This window comes from Vipera berus (assembly GCF_964194415.1).
Source record: "Vipera berus genome assembly, chromosome: 3".
Classification (NCBI taxonomy): Eukaryota; Metazoa; Chordata; class Lepidosauria; order Squamata; family Viperidae; genus Vipera; species Vipera berus.
Genome location: NC_138204.1, coordinates 36,562,572 through 36,578,202, shown reverse-complemented (window position 1 = coordinate 36,578,202; position 15,631 = coordinate 36,562,572). Strand labels below are relative to the sequence as shown.

General features: G+C 36.6%; 1 protein-coding gene across 1 annotated transcript in view; it reads right to left on the bottom strand.

Moving 5' to 3' along the window:
* Positions 1-862: 862 nt before the first annotated feature.
* TNNT2 (troponin T2, cardiac type) overlaps positions 863-15,631 on the bottom strand; it is a gene marked incomplete at both ends in the record, with an annotated part of 28,991 nt that continues 14,222 nt past the window's right edge. The window contains 8 exons of the mRNA XM_081325440.1: positions 863-911; positions 6,574-6,614; positions 9,641-9,731; positions 11,516-11,625; positions 12,521-12,631; positions 13,438-13,515; positions 14,220-14,336; positions 14,452-14,512. Of these exons, the coding sequence (XP_081181566.1) occupies positions 863-911; positions 6,574-6,614; positions 9,641-9,731; positions 11,516-11,625; positions 12,521-12,631; positions 13,438-13,515; positions 14,220-14,336; positions 14,452-14,512 (658 nt within the window). The remainder of the gene's footprint in view (positions 912-6,573; positions 6,615-9,640; positions 9,732-11,515; positions 11,626-12,520; positions 12,632-13,437; positions 13,516-14,219; positions 14,337-14,451; positions 14,513-15,631) is intronic.

Here is a 15,631-nt window from a genome sequence, read left to right as displayed (position 1 = left end):
CCCAGCAATAATTATCCATGACTCCAGAAGGCAAGCTGTCCCAACGATCATTCTCACCATCAAGAACATTCCTCATTATTTCCACAATTTCATTTTATTTCCAATTTTTTAAAATCCATTTAGTCGCTAAGAGTTGAATATAGGTTCTAAACTGAAGTGTGTGTGTGTGTGTATGTGTGTGTGTGTGTGTGTGTGTGTGTGTGTTTTGTGTGTGTGTATCTGGGAAGTGTGTACAGGAGTTCAAGATCCAGTGGGTGGCAGGCTCCAGAACTTCTCTGAAGTGTAGCTTGTAGATGCCACATGTAACTTGGGGAAGAACATGTCATATATGTTATAAAGTGCCATGTGTATTGAGAGTGATGCATAAGAACAATCAGTCCATACTACTGCTTTCAAATCTGGGTGACCACTCAAGTAAGGTTCTTAACAGGATAAATTGACTTCTTCCAATAACAAAATCATTAATAGCAATAAATTTCCAAGCTGGAATGACTTTTTTAAAAAAGACGTTCTCTTAGCAATATATGAAGAAGGCCAGTAATGAAAGAAGTCTGTTCCTTTCTATTTGAGATTGTAAAAATTACACGATAAAAAGCAAATGATAAAATTAGGCAAAGAAAATAATTATTGTTTTTTGATTTGCTTTATTTACAGACACAAATTTATTAATTTGAGTGACAAGTAATCTGTCCATTTCCATCATGCAGTGCTGGGGCTGTGCAGTTATAAAGTGAGGCCTTTAGAAAGAAGCTTGTTCTGGAAAATCTAAACAAGTTGGTGCATTCATTTGGACCACATAGACTGGGAGAGTGGATCAAATGTACTGATGGGCTGTCTTCAGAGTCTAGACAGGACACACATTTCACTTCCATCGGCCACCAACCACAGGCTTTCCACGAGCAGCCTTGGAGCTATTGTGAAAGGAAAAAACAAATGAGGAATTTCTGGTTTTTTGCAAATGTCTCAACAAAGCTAAGGGGAGTTGGGGAAAAAAGGTCTGGATCTACTGTTGCTTTGGACAAAGGGGCATGAAGAGAGGAAATTTGCACATGGTTTTTCTTGAGCTCTCAGTAGAATCCTTTAAGAGACACAGCCCAGCCCAGGCTAACCAATCTGGTTCTCAAAGGGCAGACAAATGCCCCTGAAGGAAGAACAAGCCAAGTGCACAGTAAAAGCACATCATATTTAATGCACAATAAGAGTTGTGTGCTGAAGAAGTGTAACCCTGGGCGGGGAAATCACCTTAAAAGCCATAACTATACCTAAGACTTCAAGATGATTCTCATCCTCTAATGAGCCCCAGGAACTATAATTTTATGAGAAAAGTGGGGCTAATTAATTCTCAGCATTTTCACCAAATACAATTCACATTACACTCATTACTATTTTTTACAAAAAGATGTTAAATACTTCAACATGGATTAACCTGTTCTTTTTGCTAAAAACTGTGAGGAATGTGTGCTAAAAAGTATTTTCTTTTAAAATGAGTACGAGATTAAAATAGCTTTGTGCCAATAGACATTGTACGTAATGTGGCCTTGCAATGAATGTTTATATTTATTTGCAAATCAATATTGCCCTGTAAATTTTTGCTTTTCAGTGTATTTTTCCACTCGTTTCTGAATGAGCTAGAAAATAGGTTGTTCCTTCCAAATAAAGCAATACTTTATTTGCATACTCCAAATAAAAAACAGAACTCCAAATAAAACAGTTGGCTGAAAGGCTAAATAGGGCTAAAATTATCAATGTTGAACTCTTTTCAGGTTTAAGGCAAAAGGAGACTAGAGGGAGGTAAAATAAAATGGTTAATTGTTCATGAAGTGATCAGCAGTGATCACTTAATTATTAATTTATTTTAATTATGGTTTTCATAAGGCATGCAACTTTACAATTTTTTATTTGTACATTTATTAAAATATTTATTTCTTACCATAAATAACATACAAACTCCTAAATAACAGATTGTCACGGAGATTATCTATGTGGTCACTACCAACCTTACAATATAATTTCATTTCGATAAAAGATACCAGATGAAACACTGTATCTTTTATTAGCTCTCCTCTTTAAAATATTTATCTTTTCTCAAATTAAATTGGGAAGAAATGGGATATTAGCAAAATTAGAGAATAACTGGAATTAATCTCCCATTATTCTAGTTTATTAAGAAGAATAAGTAAAGGTATAAAAGAGGTAGAGATATAAAATATTTTTCTCCCTAATTCTGTCTAGATTGATGCTGCAGCAAACAATTTCTAACTTTCTACACAGCCATGGGAAGTCTTACTAGGTGTTGTTGTGGAGAAACAGAGGAGGATGTTTAGTGCCTTGAGTTACTTATAAAGTAATAAAGTAATAAAAAGGAGATTAAAAAACCTAATAAATAAACTTTTATCACCAGTCAACTGATCACCAGTATCGCTATGGCCATATTGAAAAAAGATGGCTAACATTATTAGTTGGAAAATAGCAAACAGGTTTACTTTAGCCAACTAAAGAATATATTTAGCTGACTTGTAGGGATGGAATCATTTCCTTCCCTCTGCTTCCTGAAATAAAAAGACTACATTGCTTCTTCCTGTAACCAGGATTGCTGGTCATTAGAAAAAGAAGCCAGAAGGTTTTCCTTTCTCAAGTGATCCACTTAGATTTGGTTTCCCACCTGAAGTGTGTTATGAGTTGAAAATTATTTGTTCTCCACACTCGCAAATAGGATTTCTACAAGAAACTTTTGCTGAGAAAGGAAGCTTCATGATTTTTCACTCATCTTTCAATAACCAGAATATAAATCAGCATTTCTCAAACTTCGCTGGCTGGGGAATTCAGGAAGTTGAGGTCCACACATCTTAGAGTTGCCAAATTTGATGAGCACTGATATGATGTATGTAAATAATTGTTTGCCTATGTGTGTACTCCTCAGTGAACTTTGTAACCCTGAGATCTGAAAATGAGGCCCACCTATACCTTAGTCCTTGCTACTGGGGATTGTGGTAATTGGTCCTGAATATCTAGAGAATGCCAGGTTGAGAAAGAATACTAAATGGGATTTTGCCTGTCCAGTTTTAATACTGAGCATTCCCTTAAGTGGATTGTTCTGTAAACAAAATTGCATAGTGTTTTGGACATAGGCCATGCATGAGCCATTCGGAAAACATTTTAAAGAGCAAGAATACAATGTCACTGAAGCAAGCTAGAGATATCATCCAGCTTTAGACTGGCTTTGACAAACCAATTAGGAAATTTATAAACATTTGGCCTAATTCTTTACCCTCTGTGACTAGCCAATACATTTGTCTTATTTCTCTAAAAGGGCAACAGCTGTTTCTAAATTTGAGGGCAGATTAAGAATGATATTTATTACTCTCAAGAGATTTGCAGAGATTTCCCAGATTAGCATTAGCCTCTAGTATTTGATTTTGACTATCCCTATAACCTCATCTTCTATTGACCTGACAAAATTATCCTTTCCTCCACTTTCTATAGTAGCCCAGACTCCTTATTATCAGCCTCCAGAGCATCCTCAGATCATGCTACCAAATTTGGAAGGTGGAGAGGAAATATCAGTGTATACTTGTACAAAATCCCTGACTCTTCCCTGATTATCCAGGAATAAAAAGGAAATCAGAGCATAAAAGCATTGCACGCATCCTAAATTGGCCATCAATAGACATAGACAAGAAATCAGGATTTAATGTGAAACCAAAGATAACATAGGGTGATATTTAAAGCCATTCTTTTAAGTACTTGCACAATGCAAACTAGCTCAGCACACCAAAGGGCACAACATGCTACTTACCCTTTCCTGAAACAAATGAGGAGACAAAAGAAGAAATATAATTTAGTAATGCACAGTAGATTAGTCAAACTAATAAGTTTTATTTGATGAACCAAAAAAGGCCACCAGAAATCAAGACATTCCTAATCAAAATGCCATTTGTTTCTGGACTCCTGGGTTGAAATAGGAACCTGGAACTATTCCAGTCTACAAACAGCTATATTTGTTGCTCACATCAATAAGAGAAGCAGGCTCCATATAAAGATAAAAAATATCAAGAGTTTCCAATTGGTGTGGATTGACTCCTATAATCAATGCATAAAATTCCAAGGAGTTTTTAGCCTCTTTGTGTCTTTATTCCCCATCTCTGAAGTGATAGTCATAGCCAAGGAAAATGGAAAGATACCAATGTTAGCTGATAGTTCATAATTGAATAGAATGGTTCTGACACATCAAGTAAGACACAGAATGTTCTGGGTCTTAGAAAATGAATTATATAATTCATAGGTGAGGAACGGTTTCCACTTCAAAACTGAATTTTGAGACCATGTACTGTGGTAAAACTGAACTGAAACAAGCCATGCCATAGATAAGTAACTTTAATTAATGCACTTTTCTTGCACTAGTAAGGAGGTGCACTGAAAGAATGAGAAGATTGAGGTTCTATGAGAAAGTAATGATGTTCAGGGGTGAAAAGAAAAATAGGTTCAGGAGGTGCAAAGAAACAGTGTAAAACTACAGCTGGGGAGGGAAAATTAGGAATGAACATGAAGTAATAGAGAAAAATGTGGGGGTAGGCATAAGATCTACAAATTGGATTGGGGTGGAAAAGAATAAAACAACTTTAAGCAACTTGACTCTTCTCAGATATATTTGACTATAATGTCTGTGATGGAGAATACCAAATTGTTTGGGGGTGGATCTAGTCAGATAATTCGGAAAGATCCACTAATGGCAAAGGAAGGATATTGTTGCTGACCCACCAAAAATTGTCTCACACTTCATTCTAGTGGGAGCCTTCTTCTTGATCTCACTCTGTTTTATAAAAATTTTAATGACCCTCCTACACCCAATATGTAGAATAAAATTGTAATGGGAAAACAAAATATATAAAAATGATACACAGAACAGAGAGGGAGAAAGCTGAATTGAAATAAGTGACAAAGAAATTAAATCAGAAAAGCAATGGTACTTAAAAAAAGTAAAAGTGAATGATATAACTTCCCAATGGTAGAAGTGCTTCATTCAAGACAATTGAACATCAAGTTATAGTAGGTGTTGTCTTCATTTATTAGCCTTGGGCTGCTGCAGCAGGAAAGGCAAGAAGTGAAGAGCAAAGGATTAGTAGAAATGAATGAAGCAGAACAGGAAAAAAATAAAAGGAAGACAGAAAGGCAGAACACACATCAAAGCTAGAAAGATCTGTGAAGTGAAGTGCAAAGAAAAAAAAGGGATAAACGTGGGAAATCTACTGGGAGTGCTTGATGCCATGAAACATGGTGGACCTACATGTTCTGAGTACTTACACCTTTTGATGATCACTAATGCGGTTCCGTAGAACATTAATCTGGAAGAAAAATAAATAAGTGATGATGTTTCAAGAAGGAACCAAGAGAGCTACTGTGTCAGCACAGCACGAAGCCACAAAAGAACATAGACTAAAGACATTATCCCAAGAGTCAGGAAGGCTGCAGGCTGCACTAGCAGATGTGGTCAATGGTTGTGGTTAACATTTTTATTGGTAGAAGTGAGAACCAGAAACATATTTGGTTGGTTTATGTTTATGGTTTATCCCTATTTCCTTTTTTCTTATATCAGTGTAACCTTTTCTTGCAATATGTCTTCTTTCCATGAAGAGGAGACTTAAATTCAATTGTCTGCTCTGCCATATCTCTGAAGGCTTCGTTTTTCAGACTGCTTCTCCAATGTGTTCCCATTGCGATCCTTTCTAGCAACCAAATGGTATGTGAATACTCTCCTTTCAGATGCTCAAAAGCAAAGCTCTGCTATTTGTGGCAGGATCTGCATTTCTTGAAACTGTATTTCCCTTAGCACAGCCACAATATTCTTCATTTGAAACATTATGCATTTTCTCTGTACAAACTTGTCCTGTTCGTGGAGTTCACTCAAAGCTTTCATAAATGTGGGAGGAATGTTAATAATGCCATAAAACTAAGTTGCATTACTATGTGGATAATTGAAGTGTCAGTCAGTCATAACTGATGTCAATTAATTTTCAGAATTCCGAAAAGGAGAAATTTCAAAGCAACTAAAGTTACTTATCCAATATGACCTATGAACAAACAATTTTGCTGTTAGTTAACCTACAACATTTCTAATAATTTGTGATACATAATGACATTAACAGGAAAGGATTTTGAGACTTTCATTGCCAAAAGGAAAAGAATCATGATCCTTCAATTTAGGGGAAGGATCAATTGTTGGAGTAAAAGAAAGGGAGAACTGGAAAAACAATATTTGTTCAGTTAACTTAGGTTGCTTAGTTGTTGTTGCTTCTGGTAATTAGAAAAGAAATCTTCAAATACATTTTTCATGTCCATAGCCCTGTCAATGGCTGAACAGACAAAAGGCTGGTTGACCTCACGGAATGTGAACTTGATTATAGGAATCATTGCAAACCAAGCAGGCAAACATGCCAAAGAACAACAAACCGATCTGAAAAGATATTGACGGCATCCAGACTTCACAGGATCAATGAAGGACACTATTGAGAGCAGGGAGTTGCATACATAGCTCCACACCATATATGATGTTTTCAGGAAACAGGCTATACTTACTACTTGCTTAACTCATCACAGCGTGCAGTAAGTATGGAAATCTGGTTAGGGTTAGAGAAAGGAGAATATTATAGCCTTTCATGGATGAATCCACATTTTTTTTTAACTTTCACCTTCTGAACCTTTGGAGAATTCAGCCATTTCTAACCATTAATTAGTTCCTATCTTGGTTTCAGGATGTGGTGGCTCAGTGGGTTAGATCAGAAGGTTGGCAGTTTGGTGGGTCGAATCCTACTCGTCCCAGCTTCTGCCAACCTAGCAGTTCGAAAGCATGTAAAAATGCAAGTAGAAAAATAGGGACCACTACGGTGGGAAGGTAACAGCGTTCTGTGCGCCTTTGGTGTCTAGTCATGCCGGCCACATGACCACGGAGACGTCCTCGGACAAGCGCTGGCTCTTCAGCTTTGAAATGAAGATGAGCACTGGTCCCTAGAGTTGGAAACGACTAGCACACATGTGCGGGGGAATTTACCTTTACCTTTTATCTTGGTTTCTCTCCTGAACTACTGCTGTAATTTGCTCCCTAGTTTCCTAATCCTGCTTTCTGTATTCTTGGTTAAGTCCAGAATAGCATGGTCTCTATAGGCTTGGATCTGTCACAATTCACCCCTTTTTGCCAATTCTTAAAGTGGCTAAATACATGGGTGTGTTACTAGTTTAAACTGCTGTGCTGACTTTCCATGTCCACAAGACTGCCACTCAATCGTAATTCATATTCCTGCAGGCTTGGATCACTTATGCAATAAGGATGACTTAATTTTCTCTTATTAGAATAGGTACAACATCCTCCCCCGCCCCCTGCATTTATAAGCTTTCTTGCATCTAGCTCTTACTCTTTAGAATTTACTCCATCTTGAACAATACAGTTTTTAGAGGCCTTTAAATAGTTAATATATTTAAATATTTTTAAGGCTTTTATAAAGCTAGAAGAACTTTTCAGGACAGTACTTGTCAGTGATTTATATTGATTATATGAACACTGGTTTATGCCATGCTGTATTTTTATTGCTTTTTTGTTTCGATCACAGATAGTGTAGGTGAATATCAAATGAAAATACTATTAATAAAAAAATATGAAACTTGTATGCACCCAATTCTCAATGGCTCAAACAAGGAAATTACAATAAAACATTTTTAAAAATTGGCAAGCAATTTTTATTGGCAATGAAGTGAAGGGCTTCACTCTCCTTCACCAAAGGCTGAGTGAAGAGCTGATTACTTCTATAAACATTAAAACACTTGCAAAGGAAATATTAAAAGAAACACAGAGATGGTGATCCTGAGAAATAAATCTTAAATATTCAGTTAATGATACCTGAAGAACACCAATATCTATGAGGAGAAGGAGAAAGATAGTGTTATGACCCGAGGGGGCCATGACAGACAGCTGATCATAAATGTTAACAGCAAATATATTTTTGAATATAAATTCTTATATAGACAAAGTGGATCTATTTATGCAGGAGATAGAAGTATTATGAGGTTTGTTGGAAATCTCACGTTTGCAAAATAGGCCTTCAGACTTACAAGATTCTGTTAATGGAACTTTACAATAAAGTTGTTTCCTGTCGGGTCTGCCTGGGAAAGCTGGCATCCGTTTCGCAAGTCTGAAGGTAGAAATCTCCTACTGTCACCTTTACACCCTGCGAAGCTAGGGATGGTTTCTTCTCAGCCTCTTTCCCTGCCCATTACCCAGGGCAGGCTATGCCCAATCGTATCAGACCATCATCTAGGCAGCATTTCTTGATCCCATTTCTCAAGATCTTTCTCATATTCCTATGCTCAAAATATTCTTTGCCTAACCCAGTGTGCCCACATACATTGGGAATACAAATCTTAGAATTCCCCTTGCAAATGAGAAATTCTGGCAATTGTACTCCAAGCACAAATAAAACTCTTCAGGCTGGGGGAAGCAAGTTTAAACTATTTTTTTCACCTATTAAACTGCATCCACTTGAAGCACAGAAGTAACTTCACTCATGTAAAGAGTTCTTCACTGCTGATTTATGATGTTGTTTCCAAATGGAGCTAAATCTAGATTGTCGTTCAGATGAATCACATCAGATTACTCATACCTGTCTGTTCTTGTTTGGGGAAAAATAGGTCATTTTACAGTGAAAATAAAGGGGGGAAATGGAAATACCAAGGTTGTGTTGAAAGCTCATCCATTTTCATTTTCAGAGTGAAAGTAGTGAGTTCAGTGCAAAGAAAATATTATTAGAACACCCAAATAAAGAAAATATTCAACTTTTTCTAAGATCAATCATCAACATGATTCCTTCAGTCCATTCTGCTTCAGTACACCCACTTCCTGGTTGATATTTCTTGATCACACAAATGTGAGTAATACCAGCCAATGAAGGATTTTGTCCTTAACAGTATTTCATGAAGGTATGACACAATGATATTCCTCAAAGCAAAGGAAGCTAATTGAGCATAAAAGCAATTCTTATTCTTCCTGCATCAGTTGCACAGGTGATCCCAGCCAATGAGGGATCATGTATTTAAAAGAATAACTATTTTCCCATTTAGCTCCATTGTGATAATTACAGAAAGGAATGGAAACATTGCTCTACTTCTGGGTGGATTGCTTTGTGGTTTCAAAAACAGTTATCAAAACTTTTGCCCCTGTACAAATGACAGTACTGATTCACAGGCCTGGGCTCAGCAGTACGGCAAGTTTTATTGAGACATCCACAATCATTTACTAACAGCCCATTTCCAGCTCAAATGGAAGAATTCTGTTTGTAGCTTCTTTGGGCAGATAAATATCCCACGATAACTTTTGTGGATGCATAGCTTGTATTTGTGTCCTGTAGAATTTGTACATTGTTAACAGCATTGTAGGCTATGCATGACTACAGACCTTTTAATAATGCATGCTATGTTAACATAATTGACTTGTATTATGAAAATGTTCTCAAAAAATAAAACAAAATTCTACCAATCTTCTAACAGATTCAATATCTGTCCTTTAATTTCACTCAGTCTTAGTAAGAAGTAACATTTGATTACCCTATACAGAATCCAGAGCTGAGAAGAAATTTATGATGGTGTTTAGACTTACCTCATATTTCTGCCTTTTGAACTTTTCCTGTAAATCAAATTTCTCAGCCTCAAGATCATGAATGCTCTGCCACAGTTCCTTCGCCTTTTCCCTGATTTGTAAAAATATGATATTAATAAAAGTACTTGTCAGGTGTGTGCATATAGTTAAATATGTAATAGAAGCATGTTGGTCTAGAGCAGCCTTTCCCAATATGATGCCTGAACTATAGCCAACATGGCCATTCATCATAACAGAAGGGAAGATGGAGACTGAGTTGCATTCTAATTTAATGAGGTTCATATGCTGACTGATTTTCCAGAATTCAGCCTTCTGACAAGTAAGGATCAGCCTGAGCAAACCAGTATAGTTGTATTTAAGGTACCCAATTCTGTGGTCCTTTGGGATAACCTTATAAGAAGCATGTGACTCTTCACATTTCCTGGTGCAATACCAGATATAAAAGGCCAACTCTGTAGAGAAAAACCTGACATTAGGTCTCTCTTGCTTCTTTTTCATCAAATTACACATCTGGCTCCTTCAAAGCTCTGGAAATCACAACTCCAGAAAAGCTCATGTAAACCATAAAAAATGGTAGAAGCAGTTCATACAAAGTCCTCTTAAATCTTGAGCTCTGACACACTTTCCAAACAGTAGACTAATTTGTACTACCTCTTTGGGATGGTTATAATTATTCTCTCCCTTTAGTTATTATAGAAAGGAAACTAAAACAAACAAACAAAAACAGGGAAAAGAACAAAGAGAGAGAGAAAAAATAAGAATTTCTCCATCATCATTTCTGTACAGGACACAATGTTTTCTAAAACTCTCAACCAGTCTCTTGGAGTTGTGTATTTTTTCTCTGTAATCTTTGCACCCTCTAGTGGTCCTTTTTTTTTTAGCTCAGATGCCAGCAATATCGTACATTCTTCGGACCGATGCCCAAGCAATCATCATTACAATTATGTAGCACCTATTTAAGATATAATCCTGCTAGTATCATTTAAGGCATATGATAGGCAGTCAAACTGGCAGTTCTGTCTAAAGAACTGTAAACATGTCAAAACACTGATAAATTACACAATATGAAAACTTTAGTAAATGCTAACACTGACTTAGGAAAAATTAAAGAGTCTCTTGACTCGAGCTTGACTTCTGGTGGACTTTATGAACACATCCATATTGTTTTCCTGGCAACTGCACAGAATTAGTTTGCTACTGCCTTCTTCCAGATTTTTTTTAACTTCCCAGTCTAGAACTCTGCACTGGACTTCCAAGATGATCTCCATCTAAATACTAACAAGGTTTGATCTTATTCAGCAGTAGCCAAACAACTTTGGTTTTAATAAAGTTGTCTGGCTGCTGCCATTTGCTTAGGGAACTCTAATATATATCAACATTTCAACACCAGCTTGGCTTTGTACTTTGCCCACATTGGAGTTACATGTCATGGTATTGCCATTTTCCACACTGCAGTTAACCAGGTTCTGGAAGACCATGAGTTACTCACCCCCTTTCAGGGACTGAGTGTATGTTTACTTTATTGTGCCGTTAGAATATTTCTTATACCATTTGTTCCCCAATATTCTCCAGCCATGCAAAACTGCTTGGGCTGCGTGAATATAACCAATAGAATTTACAGTTACTATTATTTTGGGGCTAGAAAATGGTTCAGTAATCAACTCCTTTTGGGTTGTAACAGGATCATGCCATCCCCTGAGACAGTGACATTAGTGACAGAAATTAGGCTACATTTGCTTTGTCCCTGGCCATACATAATATAGAGGAGATAGCAAGTAAAATCCAGTTTTTGTCTGATTTCTTGCTTTCCATTCCTGAAGAAAAGAAAGCCCTCCCAGCAATGTCTTCTGACCAAGGAATGATCTCCCATCTCACCTCAATTTGTCTTCATTCAAATGATCAATATTAAGGGGTTTACGGCGTTCAGTAAGGATCTTTTTCTTCTTTTCCCGCTCTGTTTGTTTTTTCCCACCTTTCTTCTCGGTCTAAAGAAATCAATTCATTAGTGACATCAGTGGGTCTCAAGATCAATCAAATTGCTTTTCTCCAGTGGTGAATCTGAGAATTCACATGTGCATTAAATGGCCATTTCACAGGCAAAATGTATGTGGAACTAAAGAGTTTCAAAGGGCACTGCAAGCACGAAATTATTTTTATACCTTAGTGCAAATCTTTCCAAGAGCAGAGGGAAGATGCTGAATTCAAAATTTGTGAATTCAGCCTTCACTTGTTTGACAGTGAAGCAGTTCCTCCAAGCACTTCCTTTGTTTGAAGGACCAGGCAAATCAAATCCAGTTCAAAAGTTTAAAAAGAAGGAAATAATTGGGGAGCAGACGCTATGAATTTGTAGTTAGAAACTGGATAGTTTGGTCTGGTGGCCCCCAGGGGGAGGGCGTTCTCTGTGGGCATGCCAGACCTGTGGAACCGCTTGCCGGTTGAGCTCCGGATGGCCCCCGACCTTCGCTCCTTCCGGCGGGATCTAAAAACTTACTTATTTGAGCAATCCGGCCTGGTTTGATGGGGTTGGGGTTGGGGTTTTAACATGGTTTTTAATTATTGTATATATCGGGCATAATATTTAATTGTTTTTTAACTTTTGTACTTTGTCTTTTAATATTTATTGCCCTGTACACCGCCCTGAGTCCTTCGGGAGAAGGGCAGTATAAAAATTTAATAAATATAAATATAAATATAGTTAGAATGCAAAGAGCAAATGGAACAGGCTCAGACTTTATTGCATCACCTTATACTGAGATATAATGCATTTCTATTTAAATGATAGGTATTTGTGAAATGTGTAATCCATCCATTTAATATATACACAGTTTATACAACTTTTTTTTGCAATGCAGTCACCTGTTACAACAGTCACAGACCTACCTTCTGAAGGTAGCCTCCAAAATGAAGCATGTTGGAGAAAGCTTTTTTCTTCCTCTCATCCTCTTCAGCCCGCTTTCTGGCTTCCTCTTCCTCTTTTCGAGCTCTTTCTTCCTACCAAGAGAGGAGACATAAATTTCAGAAGGATAGAAAATTTACAGTAAAGTTAAATGTTTAGCCAGTAGATGCCACTAAGAAAATGATAGCAGATAAATGCAATCTAATTCTTGCCGGAAAGTTATTCTGAATTAGTTCTTGTTTAATTTGTTCAACTGCACCAAAAGGCAATTAGAAAAAGATTTAATAGTTGCAATGGCTTTTCTCTATGAATTGAATAGCATTGGGCCTAAGATTCCAGTTCCAAGACAAAAATTAAAGGATCAGACTGAATGTACAGAACTCTTACAGAACCAAATATAAATGTGTAAATGGGACAAGAATTGTCATGTATTTTCAATGATGCAAAAGCTATCAGATATAATATTTGCAACTATAGACAATAATTGGTCAATTATCAATTGATGAAATTTAGCACTTTATATTAATAAATATAGCAATTTATATTGTCAGACATCTAGCACAATCTTGTCCAACTGAAAAAAAAACAAATAGTGTATCATTTGGTATTTAATCATATCCTTATACAATAACTGAGACAATAATTTAATCAAAGCCAATGGTCACCTCCTATAACAGTTCAGCTTGATATTGGGTTAAACTTTAATGTGGAAAAAATTGAGTTATGTTTTTGACATGTCAATGTGAACGGAATATTAGGCATTAACCCAGAATGTTTGTTTTGACTGTTATTATTGATGACTATTGACCGATGACTATTATTAAAGAGTGAGAAAAGGAACTGAGGCATCTTCCACTAGTAACACTCAGGAAAGTACACCACAAATGTTGGATAGACTCACAGCCAGACGGGCCTGGCGTTCCTTCTCTCGCTCACTACGGATTCGTTGTTGTTCAGCTCGTTCGGCTCGCCGCTGCTCCTATATAAAGAAAGCTTAATTCTTAATATATATTCCTGAACAAAGACTAGTTGCCCAAATCATTTAGGATATATGTTAAAATTTGATGCTGCCAATGGAGAAGGGACAAGAATTGTTGACGCTTGAACTACAATTACATTAGTTCAACTGAAGTGGCATAGAAGTTATTGTTGTCCATAAATCAAGAAATTAATTGCAAATCATTTCTCCTAACAATAAAGATGGGATATCATAACTATTATCCTGAATGCACTTAAATCATACTACGAATATTATTTCTTACTAGAAATGCATAGAATTGCTTTAGCAATAAAGATCTGCAATTTTCTTTCCTCTTTAATACAGCAGTCCCCAACTTTCCTGGCTCTGTAGCGGCGGGGGGGGAGGGGGAGAGGGGATGATTTAACGTGCATGCCCACGCTTGCACAAATGAAGCTTTGCGTACTTGCATGTTTGCTTGCCACTTGTGTGGTCCAGCTTCCAAACCTTCCCCATTAAGAAGAATTGAGTAGCATTGCCTAGAATTACATATTGTTAGAATCATAGATTCACAAGCTGTCAATAAACCCAGTGTTGATGCTAAGCATTAACAATTGTAAAATCATTTACTTTGATAAAACAGTTAAATCATTTGTAAGAGGGTTAGGAGAATTGGATCTGACCATAAAGAGGGTCTAGATAAAAAGTATGAAATTCTGACATACGATTCTGTCCTTGAGGAATATCAGCTCTTCTTCTTCCTTCTTTCGGTTCTCAAAATGAGCCTCAATTAGAGCTTGCAGTTCATTCAGATCTTTTTCCATTCGCTTACGGTGAATATCCTGCAGGACAACAAAAGCATGAGCTAGATTCAGGACTATTCTCTCAAATGCAGGAAGACCTATAGTGGTAAGAGAGAACTATCCTGGACTAAGCCAATGGGATAAGAATACTCACATCAAAGTCTACTCTCTCTCCATCAGGGATCTTTGGAGGGACCAGATTAGGAGTGAACAACCTGAAATCAGAGAAAAACACAGCGTAGAATACAGATAATACAATACCTGATTTTGAATTCACTCCATCTCCTTCTACATACCCGAGAGTTCATTGATTTGGTTGTATTTCTCACATCACTGGGCCATATTTCATCCCTTTGGTTATGAGGAGTTTTTTCTCCAAATTGAGATACATTTCTCCAAGACAATATAGGTAAAACTCACACATTGTAATATTGTTTTTATATTGTGCAAACTGCACATAAAATGCATTAATTGTCACTTTTGCAGGTAAGAAAATATTTCATCTAGAAAATAGCACATTAGGTGAATACCTGTATAACCTACACATTGCTGTTATAGCTCATTTTTATTTTTATTTTGGGGAAGCCTTCAGTTCAGTGGTGGGATTCAAATATGTGAACAACTGGTTCTGTGTGTGGATGCCGCTTCTAAAAGTCCGTTCTGGGCCTGGGCAACAGATATTAGCTACCATTTCTGCCAAAGTGGTGCGAACTGGCTGAATCCCACCACTGCTTCAATTATATAATTCTCTTTACTATAAACTAAATGAAAAGTTCAGGTCATGATGTTTATCAACCGGATGACACTGACAGCTCTTTTTGTAAACAAAAATGATTAAAAGTTACCAAATTGATAGTAACTGCATTGCTTCTTAAAATCCCTGTTGTATTTATTGGTGATTTTTTTTAAAAAAAATTTTTAACATCCTTCTTTAGCTGTGAAAAAATAATTGCACAGTGCCATTTAAAGGACATTATCTTATGTTTTAACAAAATGTGTCTGTGAATAAAATATTTCTTAAAAACAGAAAAGTCCCAGTACCGCATTCAGAATGTTAAAGGAATAAAACTCATCTTTTCTATACTGCAAATCTAGAAGAAGACTAAAAGTATAGTGGCTGGTCTCAGAACTCCCCAAGGATATTTTATTTTTATTATTGTATTTAAATAATGTTTATGGTTACCATTTCATTACTGTGACTGTTTATTTAAACTGATTGCCAATGTCACTGTAATTCTAATTTAAGTTTTTCTGGGGAGAAGGGAGGAAGCATCAAGTGGAACGTCACAATGGCTCCACCTGTCATTGCAGTTCTATTTCTCTTTACCCAATTT